We start from the raw sequence: 19,341 nt of genomic DNA, 5'->3' as shown, positions 1-19,341 counted from the left end.
GAATAAGCTGGGGGCGGGTGACAGGGGAGGAAGGGCAAAAGCAGGAAGACAAGTAAAGAGGCCACTGTGATAATCGGGGAGAAAAACTAAGAATGAACTTGGGTGGTAGCTGTGAAGGTGGTGAGATGCTGGATTCTGGAAATGGCCTGTTTTGTTGATTCAAAACAATGCACACCTTTTATACTTTAACCTCTGCTACTGGAATGTACACTAAAACTGGTGGCCATAAAAATGCCATAATTTGGCAGCATTTTTTCTTTCTTAGTGGCACACAAAATACATCTTCAGAATTAGTGGCATCTTAGATTTGATTAAAAATTAAATGATGTTTTGAAGGTAGAGATGATAGAATTGGCTACTGGATGGGATGTGGGTGTAAAAGAGAAAAGTCAGGAATGACACCAGGTGTTCTGGCCCAAGCAACCAGAAGAATAAAGCTGCCTGGGCCAGAAATGAGTGAAACTGGGAAGGCTGTGGGAGGAGCGGTTTGGAAGGTGGGAAGAGTGAGTTTGCTTTGGAAATATTAAATTACGATGTTCAAGAGTCATCTAAGTGGATGTGCTGAGTTGGCAGCTAGATATACAAGCATATGACAGAGGTACTGGGTGAAAACATAATTATGAGAACTGTAACAGTATTTAGATGATATTTACAGACATCAGAATGGATGCAATCCCAAGCAGCAAGTTCGAGTAAAGAGAAGAGGTCCAGGGACTAAGCCCTGAGGCCCTCCAACAAGAAGAAGTTTGGGAGGTGAGAAAGAAAAAACCAAGGAGGCAGAAAACGAAGAGCCCTTGAAATGGAGGAGAAACCAGGAGAATGTGGTATCCTGGAAGCCAAGCAAAGAAAATGTTTTAAGGAGAAAGTGATCAACTATGAGAAGGACCGCTAGTGAACTATGTGAGAGCTGTAAAGCAGAATGAAGACTTAGAAATGGCCACTGGGTTAGTAGCACAAAGTTCACTAGTGACCTTCATTCTTGGGTAGTGTTGGCTGAGGAAAGCCTGACTGTGGAGAGTTCCAACAAGAATGGTGGGAAAACTGGGTCCCAAAGATGACCTGAGGAGAGGGGGCTTGTGGAAAATTGTTCTACAATGGAAAGTATGCAAAGAATCTGTGATAAAGAAAAGTAAGCAGATGGAAAACAAAACAAAAAGAATAAACATAATATGCTATAATAATCAGCTATAAACATTCACATAGAAATAATACAAAGACAGAATACTGATCTTTAAACAATAACGTCTTTCCTATAGAGTTATTACAAGAATAAAATGAGAAGGCATAGTCCTGGCACATGGTAATCATTCAATCCTACAGCATGTGTGTGAGCCCAAGGGCGAATTTTACCTGATTTATCAGAACAGAATCAGAAAAGGTATAGTAGGACTTCTGATAATAAGAGAAGATAATAAATAATTTTTTAGCTTCTAAGAAATTACTCTCTAAGTCAACAACTCTCCCTCCTCCCACCATCTCATTTCTAAACCTTCTACTGAAGGTTTTCTCTAGACCTTAAAAGTGACCCCTGGCCTTTGCAGAACATCTTATAATCATTTAGCTGGCTTTATAAAGCTGATGGATTGAGGAATACATAACACATCTAAAATTAATTAATTAAAATAAATGTTGTTTTAGAAACAAATGAGGGGAGGGAAAGTTTTGAAGTTTTTTGGAGGGTTTTTTGGGGGAAGGGGAAGGTTGGAAGAAATAAAAGCATATTTATATACTGTAGGAAATGACCCAGATAGAAAAATTGATGATGCAGAAAATATATAAAATTAGATCTATGAAAAGTAGTACTTATTCTCAAAAATTTCTTCTTGCTTGATAATAAAAACATAAACCAAATTTTCACTCAAATAAATCATATGCTTTTCCAGATCAAAAGAGTAATCACTGCTGAAGTCTTTAGAATTTTCTTTAAATGATATTTAACAGAAATGAGGATAAGAATAAATAAAAAAGAAAACGAAAACAATGACACAAAAGAGCAACTGCTTATTTCCCATAGCTAAGTGACAATCCCCAGGCAGAAGCTAGGAGAGAGAAGAAAATAGAGGTCAAGGGAAGGAGAAAGAGCCTACATTTTCCTTGACCAAGTTCAGTTTCTCTGGCTAAGTTCAACCCAGCAGTTGCTTTGAGGATCTTGACTCCAAGAGCAATTATCAAGCAACAGTTAAATTTGAGACAATTAACCACATATTCTGACTGGAAGCCTTTATAAATTTCCATCTAGTAGATGCTGAAAAAAACCCAATTCTTATTTTTATGATAAATAAGACCTGAAGTATACACAACAATGTCCATAATCCAAATTATGCAGTATCTGTGTCTGACCAAAGCAAATAGACAAGATGTAGCAACAACAGCATTACCTGATCATATAACCAATCCGCTTCACAAACTGCCTATAGCGTGCTCTATTAAAGGTTTCTAACCCCACAGCCAGAAGTTCCACTAGTGAGTTGGCAAAAGCAAAAATTTTCATCATCTCTTGAGGTCTTGTTGTTTCAGGTAAATAATCACCTGGAAGTTAAAATCAAAGAAAAGAAAAAAAAATTAAAATTACTATGAAGAAACACTGAAAGATACAGGTATAGATAATAAGGAAACAAAGCCAATAGGAGAATTAACAATTCCCATTTCTCTGGCTCCTGTGTTAATGTGAAATGGGAAACTTGAAACAAGGTATAAAGTTAAAACAATTTATTTAAGCTGGGTAATATGTGCACTAGTCACCCTTTTTGCAGTTAAACACTCGGTAGGAAATTACAAGCACAAGAGAAAGGAAGGAAGCCTCATCAAGGTATGATGCAATCACCTCTATAGAGCATGGCGGGGCACAGGGGAACCTGAATCAGGAACCTGCACGAGGGTAAGACTTGATGCTGAGTTCCTGTGTTTGAACTTGGCACTACCACATTTTACATATGACCAAAGAATTAGTCTACCTTTTGCCTTAAACCCAAGAAGATGTTGAAAGAGTTCATGAAATGGAAACTGTGAGAAAAGGATAACCAAGTCATCTTCATTAAGGAGAATCCAACCAGTCTCAGGGTCTTCATCCTAAAGGAAAAGATGCAAAAAGCATGTCCACTGATTTGATCAGATCATACTATGGTCTAGAGTTACAGAAGCTAAATTATCACAGGTCTCAATAGTACGTGTGTGGTATTCTCATGAGCCTTCATCAAATTCTTTTCCAGGACAGAGATTTATGACATAAGTTCTATGGATGGGCTGTAAAGCCCCTGAAATTGTGAGTACAATTTATGTGTATCTGGGTCATGTCCATTCAGTAATAACTAATTGGAAAAAAAAATTCTTTACAGATCCACTAACCATGTGTATAGTAAAAAGAAAAATCAATGAGGATTATCTTGAGAAAATGGATTTTGATCATTAAAGTCTCATCAAAAATAGAAAACCATCTTCTACTTTCAAAAGAGAAGAACTGAGTAAGTTTGTAAGAGGCAAGGCAGAACCCTGGTAAGCTCCAGTTCTTTATGACACAGCCTCACATAATCTGTGGGTGAGATCTCAAGCCCAGAAAATTGTTTCTACAAAAAATACAATCCTAACATAAAGTTTACATAATCTGTAAGTATTTCCAGGTTCTATTCTCTCAGCTCAACAGGGATGTATTCTAAAAGTGTCAGCATAGCACACTAGATCAGAGCACAGGCCCTAGAGGCCCCGCCACTTAATAACTGTATGATTTGGAACAAATTCTTTCACCCCTCTGCACTTCAGTTTACTCATCTGTAAATGGGACCACAACAGTACTTGCCTCATGAGGTTGTTGGGTGCATTAAGTGAGATAATATGTGGAAAGTGCTTAGAACAATACTTGGCACATAAAAAGAGCTCAAAAATGGTTAATCAAAATAATGCAGACATGACGAGTTACCTCTTCTCCTCCTTCATCTACTAGTGTCCACGACCCAGACGCAGGCCCCGAGGTGGATGGCTTCCCCTCACTGGGCTTCATGTGACACAGGAACTCTGCTCGATTTCTAAAGGACAAGTGACATCACTCCATCACAAACACGGACAGCCCACACGCGTGCATTCTGGATCACCTACTGACCCTGAAGAAGCATCAGATATTGACCCAATCTTCAAATGGTTTAAATTAGTAAATAAGAAATAAGAACTGACTAAAACTCAAGGAGACCAAAATCTCACTAATTTCAGTGCAGAGACCACTAAAGATGAGAGTAATTACATAAAAGCAGTTAAACTGTACCAGTCCTGCACACAGTAGGACCTCAATACACATGGACTGCTGCAGTACCTTAACTCTAACCAGGCTTACAGAGTGTTGCCAGAGAGATGACTTTAAAAAATCATGCTTTATTGAATAAAAAAGGATAATCCGCAGGTAATGCAGGAGCTTGTTTAAGGCACGCACACACACACACACACACACACACACACACACACACACACACACAAATACATTTAAATGCAAAAACATTTTTAAGACAAATCACATGTACCTTGTATCTAGAAAGTGAAAGAGGAATCAGGAAGAGTTCCTGCCAGCCAGATTTTCACACGGTGTTGGGTGGATTAGTGAGTAGGTGCAGCCAGAGAAGTTTCTTCTCTGAGACCACAACCCGGTTCTCAGTCCTCTGTTCCTTCCTCTCTGGCCTGACCCTGAACATTCATACATTCCTTCCCTTAACCAGGAAGTTTCTTCTATGATCTCCAGCTCTGTAGCTCTAGAGCTGCCTTTCAACTCGAGAAGTTCCAGTCCTGAAGCTCCGAATGTCCACTGGTATCTGTCACTTGGGTATCCAATTGTATATATGCCTCAACGACCTCAAATTTTCCTCCTTACAAAAGAGCCCTCCCTTCTGTCTCTACTGCCTATTAGGGCTGCCAATACCCTCTCTATCACTAGAACTCAGAAGTCTATGGAGTTATATGAAGCACTCCCTTCCCAGATTTTCTTTTATCAACTACCTCATCCTTCTGTAGGGAGATGACTTTAGGTTCCCCTCTTTCTCTTTCCCACTACCATTACCCCAGCTCGGGCCTGGAAGCACACAAGCTTTCCAAGACTGAGAGCCAGTGGTGGTAACACTGTTCAAGGCCACATAGACACAGACTCTGCCTTCTCCCCAGTTAAGGATGTGTCTGTCCTTTTGATGCTGGGTTGGGTCCAGAACCAGGAGAGCCAGGCGTCCATACTGTAATTCAGTTGCATACCTTCTGCCTCCAGTTGAGGCTAAACTTCCTTAAATATAACTTTTATCCTTGTTCAAAGACCCCGATTGCCACAAAGGCCAGACCATATCAAATCTAGATCCCTCTGTCTTAATGTTAAGGCCTTTTATAATCCGACTCACCCTATTCATCTCTGTTACCATCCCAGCCATGCTGTCCTCCCACCTGTCCCTGGCACAGCTATCCTCACCTGCACTTTGGGCCACTGCTCACTGTTCTCCTCACTACAGTGCCCTCTACTCCTCTCCTACTGAAATCCATTCCATTCTTCAAACCCAGCTCCTCCACTCTGACAACTCCACTCTACTCTCTTTATTCTCATTACGTCAATCATGGCTTCACAATTCAGCACTTAAATCTCTGTGGGGTTTATTTCCTCTTTCACTAAAGCTGTTCTTCTAAGAAACAGATCATCTTTTTGTCTCTCCCCACAGTATCTTTCACAATGACATATATGACAGGAGAGGCAAACCCACTAAAAGGGAGACCCAAAAAGGGTTAATGGGGTCACTTGGGGACAAAGGGCATCAAACACAAAGAAAATCTGCAATGTTAAATTCTGGAATGCTGACCCAGACCTTGATAGTTCTTTGGATATGGACAATTTAGGAAGTCAATACTTTGACAGAAAGAGCATTTCAATTTCCATTTCAAGAAGATCTTCCACTTACTTGACAGGAGACATTAGCAGGGCAAGGGACTGCATAAAATGAAAGACCCCTGAGGGGTTATTCAAAACTTTGATCTGAAATCAAAAAAAGGAAAAAGCATACTGTAGAAAACCAACAATGCAAGTATCCATAATCTTAGTTCACAGGAATTCTGAGAAAGGGAGCTTTTAAGAAAGCGAAGATGGAACTGGTACCTAACCCACAAGAGTGAGAACACAGCTCATGGGTTACCTGGCAGGACTGATTCAGATGTACTTAAAGAGCAGAGGTAGCTGAGCAGTTTACATCAATTGCCTGAACAATATCAATATGGGTCAAAGGACAATACTGATATTTTAATCAAACATGTAATACTCTTTGTAATAATTTAAGCAATAAAAATATATATAAAAAAAAAAATTTAAAAATCCTCCTTCTACCTAAAACAATTCAAACTTCGCCCTGGCTGGATAGCTCAGTTGATTAAAGTGTCATACCAATACACCACGGTTGCAGGTTCAATCCCTGGTCAGGGCATATACAAGAAGCAACCAATGAATACATAAATTAATGAAACAACAGATCAATGTTTCTCTCTCTCTCTCTCTCTCTCTCTCTCTCTCTCTCTCTCTTTCTCTCTCCCTCTTCCACTCTAAAATCAATAAATAAAAGTTATTTTTTAGAAAATTCAAACTTCTTGCCACTAGAAATCCTAAAGGAAAGGTAATGTCAAGAGGTTGAACTTTGCCCTAGCCGGCTTGGCTCAGTGGATAGAGCGTCAGCCTGCGGACTGAAGGGTCCCAGGTTCAATTCCAGCCAAGGGCACATGCCTGGGTTGCGGGCTCGATCCCCAGTAGGGGGTGTGCAGGAGGCAGCAGATCAATGATTCTCTCTCATCATTGATGTTTCTATCTCTCTCTCCTTCTCTTTTCCTCTCTGAAATCAATAAAGAAATACATTTTTTTAAAAAGAGGTTGAACTTGGCATACACCTGGCTTCTACTCGTCTGAGTGATTGCTACTAGAAACAAAACAACCCAAAGGCAATCAGCAGAGAGGAAAGTCCATAAACCATAGAATCCACGCCTAAGTTAATTATATGAGAGTTGATCACACAGACCTGGACATGTGCCAGTATTAATAAACTTTGAGATGCTGGTAGTTTCTGCTTCACCTGTACCAACTGTGGTGTGAAGTGGATTAATTTAAGGAGCTGTGTTGAGTATTTACAGAAAAAAAGTCAGAGAGAGCCTTCCCACATAGAAATTTTACAGAATTAAATACTACTGAACCTACCAAGCCAGACTACAACGGAACTTTCGCAGTTCTACTTCATTTCATCAATTACGTTCTTAGGGTGGCCTAAGAACTTCCAGCATAAAAAACTCCCATAAATATATTCTGGATGTATTTTAAGAATTTTATCTGAAATATCAATATTTTTTTAACTAGCCTTTTTTAAAAGCAATTTCTTTAGGAATAATGTTTAACAAAATCTCCATCCCATGCTGCTCAAAACCAGAAGGATATTCATCAAACCTGAATGAAAGGAACAGCCCATTTGCTAACACCAGCTGGGCATCGAAGAATATGGTTTAGAAGGAAGAGGTGATCTCCAAGACAGCCAGCTCTTTGTAACACTGATACCTGAACAACAAAGAACATACAGTTTCACAATTTAAAAAAGAAGAAGAATGTATCTAGCAGTCTAGTGAAACACTTATCTGATGTTTATACATATGTGATCTTTCAAAAGAGTAACCAGGCGTAAGATACACTATTCACTGGTTGAGTTTCCAACCACAGAGGCACACAAAGGCCTATGAAGCTATGAGTACTATGATAAAAATATCTTCTGTAATTTCTCTGTAAAAATTGTACATCTGGCAAATTACAAATCACTAACATTCCTGGCCATCTGTGAATAGACAGAAGTCAAGTATTTTAATCTATTCTCAGTTTGTAATAGTTTCTCAAATACAAATAAGTATATTTGGAACCTCATCCATATTTAAGAACTTTAGTATGAACCCCAAAACAAAAAAGCACCCAAGGCAGCCCCATTAAGAAATATAACCAATAAGCAAATCACCTTCCCTATAACACACCTAACATCTTTGCTACGTTTTTCGAACATCTTTCTTTTTCCCCCTAAAAAATTTTAAAGTATGACTAAGTGTAAGATTAAACATAAAATAATAAAAAGAAATATAGAAAATTTTTAGTTCAGATACCTATATTCTAAATATGAATCTAGTCTTAAATGTAACAAGCTTCACACATTTCTATTTCTTCCTAAGTTGAAGCTAGAAATCATTTAACATAAAGTTTATCAGAGAGAAAAGCACTTTGTGTTTAACAATGCAGTAGATAAATGTAACTTAATTCCATGTGTCATGATCAAAGACAATGTCACTAATAAATTAAATGAATTAGCTAAAGAAACTGTTGGAGAAAAACTATAATGAAAGAAGAAATAATTAAGTTATCAGGGAAATAAAGGAAAAACTATTATATCTATTTCTATTGCTTTACCAATTTTTGCAGCCAGAGAAGAATATCATCGCGGAACTGAGTATCTTCATTAACTCTCCTGGTGAACATAAATAAGACACTAATGCACTCCTTCAGTTGACACAGATCAGAGGGAATGCTCTCTGCCTGTTTAGAAGCTATAAATTAAAGAGAGAATTAAATGAATCCCATATAAATGGTGTTGGGGGGGGGATATTTATTATCTTCACTTTAAAAAAGTACTCTTTAAAATATTTACTTTAGATAAAAATCCAAAAAGAAAAGCTGCATCAAAAATATTTGAATTTCTACTAAATATGTAAACCAAAAAAGTATTTAACTTTGTGAACTATTTCAAAGCAAGAGAAAATTAACTTCATTAAAATTTATTTTTTATTTAAAAAGCAGCAGCCCTAAATGGTTTGGCTCAATGGATAGAGCGTCCCAGGTTTGATTCCAGCCAAGGGCACATGCCCGGGTTGCAGGATCAATCCCCAGTACGGGGGGTGTGTGCAAGAGGCAGCCAATCAATGATTCTCTCTCATCATTGATGTTTCTATCTCTTTCTCTCTCTCTCCCTTCCTCTCTGAAATCAATAAAAAATATATATTGCCCTAACCGGTTTGGCTCAGTGGATAGGGTGTCGACCGGAGGACTCAAGGGTTCCAGGGCATGTACCTTGGTTGCGGGCACATACCCAGTAGGGAGTGTGCAGGAGGCAGCTGATCGGTATTTCTCTCTCATCAATGTTTCTAACTCTCTATCCCTCTCCCTTCCTCTCTGTAAAAAATTATATATTTTAAAAAGCAGCAGATCTGTGGCCCAGGCCCCAGCTCTTTGATTAGTTATGAGAATAAGATGGGGTGGGGGAAGATTTTTTACTTTAAACGATTCTAATATATTATACTTCCAGATATAAAAAATACATGATTCAATTAGTATAATTAATACTTTACACACACTATAGTAAAGCCTAATTTCTTAAAACCCAAAATAAGATGAAAATTTCAGAACATTAGATCCTCTGATGAAAATTAAATACGATAACAACCCAATAAGCTGGACAAGCAAAAATACAGTGCAAGAGACAGAGAATGAAAAAGTACTAGATTATCAGTTTTACAACCAAAAACTCTACTTGGACCTGACTTGGTCCAAGCACATAAATTAGGGCAATACGGGACATTAAGGGTAAAGAGTGAGCTTGCTGGCTTCCTGGAGAAGGAGATGACAGCCATGGGGAAGGTAGACCTCACACTGCTCCCTAAAAACGTTAGTAAGGCAAGTCACAATCCTATATTGGGGAGGCAAGGTAAAACCACACGTACAATGGTACTTTGTAATATCAATTAGTGTACAATCAATTCAACCAGATTGTACCCCTCAATTGCAGACTACAAAGTGAGACTTTCATTACTTACACACCTCGGCCTTGCTGATGAACTGCTAACGATCTCAGAACAGCTGAACTATTAAGCAATGTATAAATGTAAGACTCCACTTGCAACCTTGAGAGCACAGACGTGTAGGAGTGCAGAGCCAGGGTCTGGTGGAGGTGCTCAGATTTGGCATCAAACAGCTTCTTTAGCTCCCCCAGTGCATTTTCACTCATCTCTACTCTTTGGTAGCGATGATAGCCTGAAACTTTCACTTGATCTGCACAGATACCCTAGCAGTGGACAAAAGGGTAAAATATGAAACCAGTTACTCTTTAGACTTTAAATAATCAGGCAGCAGGTATATGACGTATAGGTTTCAGTTCCATCTTCAACATGCTTATAAATCACGGTGAGGGGGCAATAATACCACATAGAGAACAATAAAGTATAGAATCACATGCCAAGGAGTATAGTGCCAAGTATACTGCCAATCACGAATGAATCACAAGTTCAGAGAAGAGAAACCCTAAGGAGAAGGTGGGGAAAGGTACAAGAAATAACAGAGCTTGTCCCTAAAACTCTCATGATTGATGATCTACTTCTACTTTACAAACCCACTAAGGTCCATGTGATAGCCCCCTCAAGTGGAAGGGACCTCAAAATATCTCTGTACTCATCCTCATCATTCATTGTGATTCTGTTCAAGAAACTCCTTTCCTTTCCAATACTAACACTGCCTGCTGTGTTGTTTCTAACCTCCTTTTCAATATCCCCAAATGTTTCCCTCTCCACAGACTCCTTCCTATCTACAAAGAGATACACAGGTATCCCAATGAACGAGAGGGTTAGGGGTGAGGGAAAATCACGGGTTTCTCCCTGCTATCTCCTCGTTTCCCTTCAATGACAAGCTTGTCTAGAGTGGCCTTCTCTTCCCTGCCATTCCTTCCAAGCCACTATGAAATGGCTTTCCTGATGGTCACCATGCTGTCCATAGGGACACATCTAACTGCCTTGCCTGTTTCCTCATCTCCTCTTAACCTTGTTCCATGAATCATCCTCTCCTGGATACTCTCTACACATTGAATATTCTTGTCATTATGCCCAAGGTCACAAACTAAAAAGTCCACAGGCTGAATATGACTTGGACACATGATTTGCTTGGCCTCTACGTGTGTGTGTGTGTGTGTGTGTGTGTGTGTGTGTGTGTGTGTGTGTAAATTATTTGCCAACAGTAACAAATCAAGATCCTTCACATTTGGAAAATCGTAAGATGTGGCAATGCTGGATCAACACAACCACACAGCAATAATCAGCTAAGACTCAAGAGCAGCTGCCCCTGCTGGACCAGACATGGGTTTACTCAGTGACCGCTACCCCTCTCAGCCTTAGTCATTTCTTCAGTTACCTGCATGGCCCTTGCAGGTGCCTGAGTTTACGATTCCTGCAGTATACTACTCAGCTAAGACAGGCTCAGTGTGGGAATAGGGAGCAGACTCCAGACCTAGAGGGCATCAAGGGAATAGCAGTTCCCCAGGCTCCAGAAAGCTTAACAGAACACTACTCAAAATACCTGTACAGACAACTGTTCCTCCTTAAAGTGCCAGAGTCGACTTTTAGCATTTTGGCAATCAGATGTCAGAGCAAACAGCTCAGCTTCAGCCAGAAGCAGCTGCTTCCTACATCGTGAATAGTTCAAAAGCAACTCATAAAATTCATGCCTGTCTTGATGAGCCGAGCTGTCAAATTCTTCTAAATATGACTCAACATTTTCCAGCCATGAACCAGGCTCAAAGATTTTTAGCTGTTCTTTAGTAAATGGTACTACTTCTGGTTGAGATGGGAGCTCCGGGTAGAGTCGCTCATTATGGAGCAAGGGTTTTGGGGCCACCAAAGCTGGCACTTCAGCAATTTCAGTTGGCAACTGGGGATACAGTTTTTTCACTCTAGGTGGCCGGAAAATGTCCATAGCTTCACAAGAACTCTGCAAGCCAACATTTTGTAGCACCTCTGAAGAAAGATTCAAGGCTTGCTTGTCTTCTTTGCTATGCTGAGTTTCTCTGACTTGTAAATTTTCCATTTCCTGCTGATTATAAGAAAAACTAGATTGCAGTGTGCTTTCAGAAGGTCCACAGTGTACCAATTTACTTTCCTCTACGTCTGTAAAGTTCTTGGGGGTTCCTACTTTGGTTCCAACATTGTCTCCAGGGTCAACCTTCAGCTTGACTGCATCACCCCCAACACAGACTCCAACCTCCTCTCCTTCTTTTAGGGTCTCTGCGTTCCATGTCAGGGACCCTTCATTATTTATAGTTAAGGAGGAGAGTTGTACATCAAACATTTCACTTTCATCTTGTCCACGGGCATCATTCTGGAGCTCGGAATCAGTTAACACCTTTGGATGGTCTCCTGTGAGTTCACAAGCTGGAGTAGGGATTTCCAGCTCTCTGGAGCTGTTCGAAAGGGAGACTTCATCAAACTCTTCCCTCTGAAGAGTTTCATATTTCTTCTTTTCCTAAAAACAAGATTTATACAGTGAAATAACTTATAATAGTAACCAATGTTTTCAATGAGGAATCTTAAACTTGTATATAAAAATCTAAATTTTCTCATTCTAAGCTGCCTTTTTTTAATAGAAATTAACAAGCTGGTAAGAAAACACAAGGGACCCAAAACAGACAAAACAATCTTGAAAAGAAGAACAAAGTTAGTAAACTGACAGTTTGCTTTTTCTTTTTTTTTCTTTTTTCCATTTCAAAACCAACTATGATAGTATTACTACAGTGTGGTTCTAACACATGAGTAGACAAATAGATCAATGAAACAAAATTGAGAATCCAGAAATAAGCCCTCCCTTTTAAGGTCAATTGATTTTCAGCAAGAATGCCAAGACAATGGGGGAGAAATGGCACTGAACAACTGATACCAAAAAATGAAACTGAACCCCTACCATATATAAATATTAACTCAAAGAAAATCATACAACGAATCTATATATATAAAAGGCTAAGTGTCTGTCTGTCCGACTGTTAGCTATGACACGTATTGACCACCAGGGGGCAGACGCTCAACACAGGAGCTGCCATGACATGACCGTGCACTAGCCATCTATATATATAAAAGCCCAGTGACCGGAACAACCAGTGGCTATGATATGCACTGTGGCAGCCAACCGGCCTGATCCAGGCCCCAATCTCACCCACTCCCGGCTGGCCCCGCCCCCAATTGCCCCACCCCACCCCGATCAGGGGCGGGGCCAGCCAGCCAACTGCCTGTGGCACCTCCCTCCGGCCAGCCTGGCCCAATGGGCCCCCATCGGAGCAGGCCGGCTGGACCCCACCCATGCACGAATTCGTGCACCAGGCCTCTAGTTTAAAAATAAATGGCACCGCGGACCTGGCGTCAACAAACCAACTCTCAGCTTCCCCCAAGTGGGACACAGGCCCCGCCACCACCCCAGAGCGACAACCCACCAAATCGCAGCCAACGCTGCCAAGACCCCAAGGCGCAAAATGCGGCCACAGCCCAGCCCAGCCCAGAAACAGTCGCTGTGGATGCCAGGTAATGACGTCACGGAGCAACACCCGGCTTCCTCTCCCTAGTGAATAGCCTCTTTGAAGTTTCTTCAGCCCAGGAACCCAACTTGCTTTATAGCCAGGTGCAAAAATTTTACAGTTTAACTAAATGTCTGTGAAGTGTTTTCCCATGCCTCATCTCATTTGATCCTCACAAAAGTCCTGGAGTAGGTAGATAGGATACTCCGTAGAATCCTTTTTTTTTTTTTTCATTAGCAAGATGCAAATAGCACTATTAAAATATTTCTTCTAATTAATTTCCTTTCAATGTGCACAAATCCGTGCACCAGGACACTAGTATAAGAGATAAAACAAAGCAATAAGTCTTCATGACCTTGACTAAGGTAGGCAAAACCTTCGTAAGACAAGACACAAAAAGTACAAGTGACAAAAATTTAAAAATAAACATAGATAAACTGAACTTTATAAAAACTTAAAATTTTTGTGCTGAAAATGAGACCAGGAGGAAAATGAAAAGACAACCCCACCGAATGGGAAAAAATTTTTGCAAATCAGTGATCTTATAAGGGGTTTATATCCAAAATGAAAAAAGAATTTAAAAAAAAGAAACAGTCAAAATGCTAAACCACATCTCAAATCAAGACTTAAAAACTATCCTAAGTGCAGTTTCATCCTCCCATAGGAGAATTTCAAATCAATTAGTATGGAATTTCCTCTTCAATACTATGAGATAATCTGCTTGATAAGACCTCAGTCTTCCCCCTCAGGTACAGTGTCCCTGCCTGAAATAATCCACTCTTTTTTATTTATTTTTTAAATATATTTTTATTGATTTCAGAGAGGAAGAGAGAAACATCAATGATGAGAGAATCATTGATTGGCTGCCTCCTGCATGCCCTCTACTGGGAATCAAGCTCGCAACTCAGGCATGTGCCCTTGACCGGAACTGAACCTGGGACCCTTCAGTCTGCAGGCTCTATCCACTGAGCCAAACCAGCGAGGGCAATCCACTCCTTTTTAAAAATTGATTATAGAGAGAGGAATTGAGAGAGAGAGAGAGAGAGAGAGAGAGATCAGTTGCCTCCTGCATGCACCCCAACCTGGGATTAAACCCACAACCTGGGTATGTGCCCTGAATGGGAATCAAACCCACCACCTTTTGGTCTACTACAGGATGATGCTCCAACTGAGTCACACCAGCCAGAGTTGAAATAATCCTCTCTTAATTTCTTAGTCCCCCCTCCTTCTGCCTATAAAGCCTTTCATTTTGTTCAACTCCTTAGAGGATCCTTCTAGTTGCTAGATGGAATACTTCCCAATTCACGAATCACTTTAAAAAGCCTATTAGATCTTCAAATTTACTAGTTAAATTTCTTTAAGAGAATTCTTCTAACTCAATAATAAAGAGATAAATAAGTCAATTTAAAAATAGGCAAAGGAACTGAATACACATTTCTCCAAAGAAGATATACAAATGACACATAACAAGATGCTCAATATCATTAGCCATTAGAGAAATGCAAATCAAACTCACAATGAGATGTCACTAGGATGACTATTTAAAGTCAGATAATAAGTAGTGGCAAGGATGTAGAGAAATTAGAATCCTCATACACTGTGGTGAAGGCTGAACAACCCTGTGATCATACTAAAAACCAGTGAATTATACACTTTACATAAGTGAATTGTATAGTACTAGTATATTAATAATAGCTCAATAAAGCTGTTAAAAACAAACCTAAGAGATTTTAAACACTTACTGAGTTGAGAAATAAAGAAAAGTAAGCAAGTAGAGACTGGACTAGGGAATTTTAGTTCTCTTTTCTGAAACTCTGGGAGAATAAATGCTAACTAGAAGAGAAGATAAGCTGGAAGCAGGCGCATGACAGGCCACATGATCAAGTGCACAGAAAACAACCACACCTCCTCCAAGCCACAGGCTACATCATGTTTCCTCTCCAGCCCATCCCTCATGCAGTTTTTAACCTCCTCGTGTCACTCTCGCCCCACTCCGACTCCACCTCACCCTTCCACTCTCCCCATTGCAGGATTGCCCTTGCAATTTCAAATTCTCCCCCTCTCTAAACAAAATAAAGTCTCCAGCTGCTACTCCCAAACTTGCTGCCCACTTCCATCAGATCTACCTTATAAGGAATAATCATAACCATAATAATAGCAACAGATAATGTGGTTAGATAATCAACTAAAGAATGTTTAAAAGCTTCCAGCCCCCCTCTCCAGGGAAGAACCAGAAGCCTTTAGATTTTATTTTCCCTGAGAGAAGAACTTAATGCTTCTCATGGTTTCAAAAGCGGGACCAAAGAAAACTCTCTACCTGTGGAGATACGAAAGTTAGGTAAAAAAAAAAAAAGGGATTAACAGAGAGTCGTCCCAGGGAAGAAGGTGGGGGGAAAGGAGAAGCCGAAGATGTAACTGGAAAAATGGACTAGCAGATCAGAGAAGGACAGAGGGAGGGAAGGAGGGACAATGGTAACGTTACCGTTGTAATGAGCTAGCTAAAATTAAAATCGGGAGAGAGTGCCCTAGCCAGTTTGGCTTAGTGGACAGAGCATTGACCCTCGGACTGAAGGGTCTGATATGCCTTTGATTTTTCACACTGTGTTCAATAAATGTTTCTTAGGCCTCTTTGGCTCTGGATCTGCCTTTGATTTTATGCCTCTTTGGATCTTATGCTTCTTTGGATCCGATCTGCCTTTGACTTTCGACACTGTGTTCAATAAATGTTTCTTGAGACAATAGTGATGATGACCTATAATTTACAAAAACTAACTACCAACTACATGCTGAGCTCCATCCTAGGTACAGCATCCTAATATGAAGAAATTATTGAATTATCCAACAAATATTTATACTTACCATGTGCTCTTGCACATTTAGAAGTTTGGTTTTTGCCCTAGCTGTTGCCTCTACCTGGACATTCTCCCCCAATATTCACAGAGCTAACAGCCTGATCTCTTTCATGTCTTTATATAAATGTCACCTTCACTAAGGATCACCTTGACAACCTATTTAAAATTCCATCCCTTCCTAATATCTCACCAGTACTCCTTTCCTGGCTCTTTTGCTTCTTTCCACAGCACTTATCGCCTTCTAACATGATATATTTTATTTGTTTGTATAGGGTTTTTTGTTTGTTTGTTTTCTCCCTCTAGAATGCAAGCTCCATCAAGATCAGGTTCTTTGTTTTTCCTTCTAATAGTCCCATATGCAGTTTCTGGGACATAGTAGGAGTAGGCGATCAATGAGTGTTTCTTCAACAAATGAATGACTCTTAAGGGGCACAAAAGGAGCTACATAATAATATACAGTATCCCCCAATTTCATTCCTATAATCACTAACGAAAGGGAGGGACTAAGAGGTACAAATCATCTAGGCTGAAGAGCAACAGGGGATAGGGGTTTCAAAAGTCTTTCTGTTATCAGCCTTCTGGGCCACATCTCAGTCTATCCTTAGCAATCACCATATACTCTCACTATTAATGAGTTGTTGGCATTCAGAATTTAAAATTAATTATAAAATACTTTCCATGACTATAAAATACACTGCTTCTACAAAGTAAGTCCAATCTAAAAAGCGACTGTTCTTAACCTATAATCTACCAAGATCAATAAAGTCATGGTCTTCTGAGGTGGGGGATATATTTAGCAGATGACTTTTTTTTTTTAATGAAAATGTTATTAGGACTAACTCTTAGGTATCAGGTGATAACCGCAACCTAACAATGTGAGGTCATCTACCAGGTGATTAACAATGAAGAATGCAGGTCAGCTACTGGGTAAAATCCAGAAGCTGCCCAAAGTATTTCAAAGACAATAGCACATGACACTACTCACTTCCTGAACTGAGCCTTGGAACTACTTTATGACTCTGTAAATAGTTGCCAAATTATAGCAGAGATGGCAAAGGTTTCATTAATGCAGGACTTTATGATCAATGCCAAACCATAACCAGTGCTAAGAAATGAATCTACTGACTCTAAAAGAAGAATTAACTTTCTAGATTAACAAGCATGGGGGCCTTACAGGTATTGTGCACTTTTTCTATTTGTTTCCTCACACCACTCAGGAAATCCACCAGAGTAAACTCTTCTGAGTGACAAAGCTTGGAAATATTATTCAATACTGATACTTACTCCTTCATCCAACAAATATTACCAAGGGCCTACAAGAGCTGTGAAAGGTAATAGGAACAAGACAGACAAGACAGGTCCCTCCCTCACTGAGTTCACAGTTTAAGGGAAAATAGAGATGTGGACAAAGTAACTACAAGTGAAATAAATGAATGACATAAAGATGCAGAGTGGTACTGATGGATGGGGGGCAGGGAGGAGCACGAAACAGACATGAGGCTGAGGAGAAAGAAAAAAAAAAGCCAGATCATTGAGGGCCCTGAGTCCATGCTTAATGACTTTACAGACTCTAGCCTCTGGGCTATAGGAAAGCTTTGAAAGGTTTTCAGGAGGAGAGTAATCCGTTTTTTAAAATATCAATCCAGCTGTAGTTCAGAGAATGGGCAGCAAGAATGAACATGAAAAGGCCAGTTTAGCCAAAAAAAACTTCCTTGGAGGTTGTTGGTGCTTTAACTTGAGTTTTCTCACTAATTGCACTAACTGCATGCCTTCGGCTTACCATTTCACTTACCTAGGCTTTAGTTTCATCGTTCTTTTAAAAAAAAATAGAGATTAAGAATTAATTAAGATTGTGTTCTCTACAGACTGATGTTTACATGTTAAGCACTATTATATTCTAGGCTCAGGGACCTTATGCAGTGCTGACATGGCTTTTTTCTTTCTTCTCTGTTTTGATAGTTCTTACCCAATTAATTGCAAAAGTATTTCTCTTGAAAATGTTTCTGCAATTAAGTAACATGATGGCTTTCTCCACAAAGAGTAACTCCTCACAGACCTGGGTACACGGATGCGCATAACGCCACTAGAGTCTTTTTAAAAGGCATCATAATGAAAGGGATTCGCCTAAATCACGTACAGCTTATTAAATATGGTACCTTTGAACACTAGTCTCCTGTTCAAGCCTCGTTCCCACGAGGAAATCAGATCTGGGTCTCATTTTTAAGTTACCCCTGCTCTGGAACATCACCCATTTGAAGAAATGAAACTATCCTGGACTTGTAATACCATCCTCATGATTTCCTTAACGTAAATTCAGTTTCAGGTAAGCCAAAATTATCTAGGTCCAGCCATCCAGGGGTGGCATTTAATCTGTTCAGTGTAAAATAAATGTCATTTCAGAAAATATATAGGAACAAAATGAAAACTCGGACTACACCTAAACACAAGTCAACCTGCAAACACACCAATACCGCCTGTCAGTCTAACCCTGTGAGTCTCGCCCTAGTTTAACTTCTGGACGTTCGTGCCCCTTCCCCCCTTAAACAACCAGGATAATGATCAATAACTAGCACCACCACCACCACCTTGAATTTTAAAAGAGGCCCATCACTACAGTCTACTTCCTGTCTATCACTATCCATAAAGCCAAAGGGGACAATCGGTGCGTGGAGGAGAGGTTCCTTCACTGAAAAGGTTCTCCAATTATAAAGGAGAAAAGAGACAGGTTCATAGATGAGGCTGGGACGAGAAAGGCTGCTGCATGGCAGGAATCCAGACCCAGGGAGGAAAGTCAAGAAGAGCCCAGCGAGGTCAGAGAAACAAAAAGCAAAGGCGGACTCCTGACAGTCCGACAGGCGGTCGCGGAGGGGGAACAGAGGGCCAGGATGGAGTCAGTAGGCGGTGGGATCCAACACGGGGAGGCGGGGGGCAGCGGATACGGAGGACTCAGGGGATGGGGAGAGCTGGCCGGGGAGGCCCAAGAGAGGAACCGGGAGACACACAGCCCCTCCAGGGGCTCGCAGGGGCGGGGGTGCGGGCGGAGGGATAGCCTCACCTTGGTTTTAGTCCGACTGGCCTTGGCCTTGGCCCGGCGTGCGGGTCTCACGGCCTCAGCCATAGACCCTACGGCGTCCGGCGTCGCTGTTTGTTTTTGTCAA

The 19,341-nt window shown here is 40.4% G+C and overlaps 1 protein-coding gene across 2 annotated transcripts in view; it reads right to left on the bottom strand.

The window, feature by feature from the left end:
* EPG5 (ectopic P-granules autophagy protein 5 homolog (C. elegans)) overlaps window positions 1-19,331 on the bottom strand; it is an 88,362-nt gene extending 69,031 nt beyond the window's left edge. For both annotated transcript variants that reach the window (XM_005865750.2, XM_005865751.2), the window contains exons 1-9: window positions 19,239-19,331; window positions 11,351-12,292; window positions 9,827-10,070; window positions 8,423-8,559; window positions 7,427-7,534; window positions 5,910-5,983; window positions 3,914-4,019; window positions 2,955-3,069; window positions 2,379-2,529 (exon numbers count right to left, since the gene is read on the bottom strand). In XM_005865750.2, the coding sequence (XP_005865812.1) occupies window positions 2,379-2,529; window positions 2,955-3,069; window positions 3,914-4,019; window positions 5,910-5,983; window positions 7,427-7,534; window positions 8,423-8,559; window positions 9,827-10,070; window positions 11,351-12,292; window positions 19,239-19,301 (1,940 nt within the window). In that variant the 5' untranslated portion in view covers window positions 19,302-19,331. The remainder of the gene's footprint in view (window positions 1-2,378; window positions 2,530-2,954; window positions 3,070-3,913; window positions 4,020-5,909; window positions 5,984-7,426; window positions 7,535-8,422; window positions 8,560-9,826; window positions 10,071-11,350; window positions 12,293-19,238) is intronic.
* Between the last annotated feature and the right edge of the window lie 10 nt (window positions 19,332-19,341).

The sequence above is a fragment of the Myotis brandtii genome, unplaced genomic scaffold (genome assembly GCF_000412655.1).
Source record: "Myotis brandtii unplaced genomic scaffold, ASM41265v1 scaffold212, whole genome shotgun sequence".
NCBI classification, from domain to species: domain Eukaryota; kingdom Metazoa; phylum Chordata; class Mammalia; order Chiroptera; family Vespertilionidae; genus Myotis; species Myotis brandtii.
Note: the sequence above shows the minus strand (reverse complement) of the source record. Positions and strands in the feature narration are given on the sequence as shown.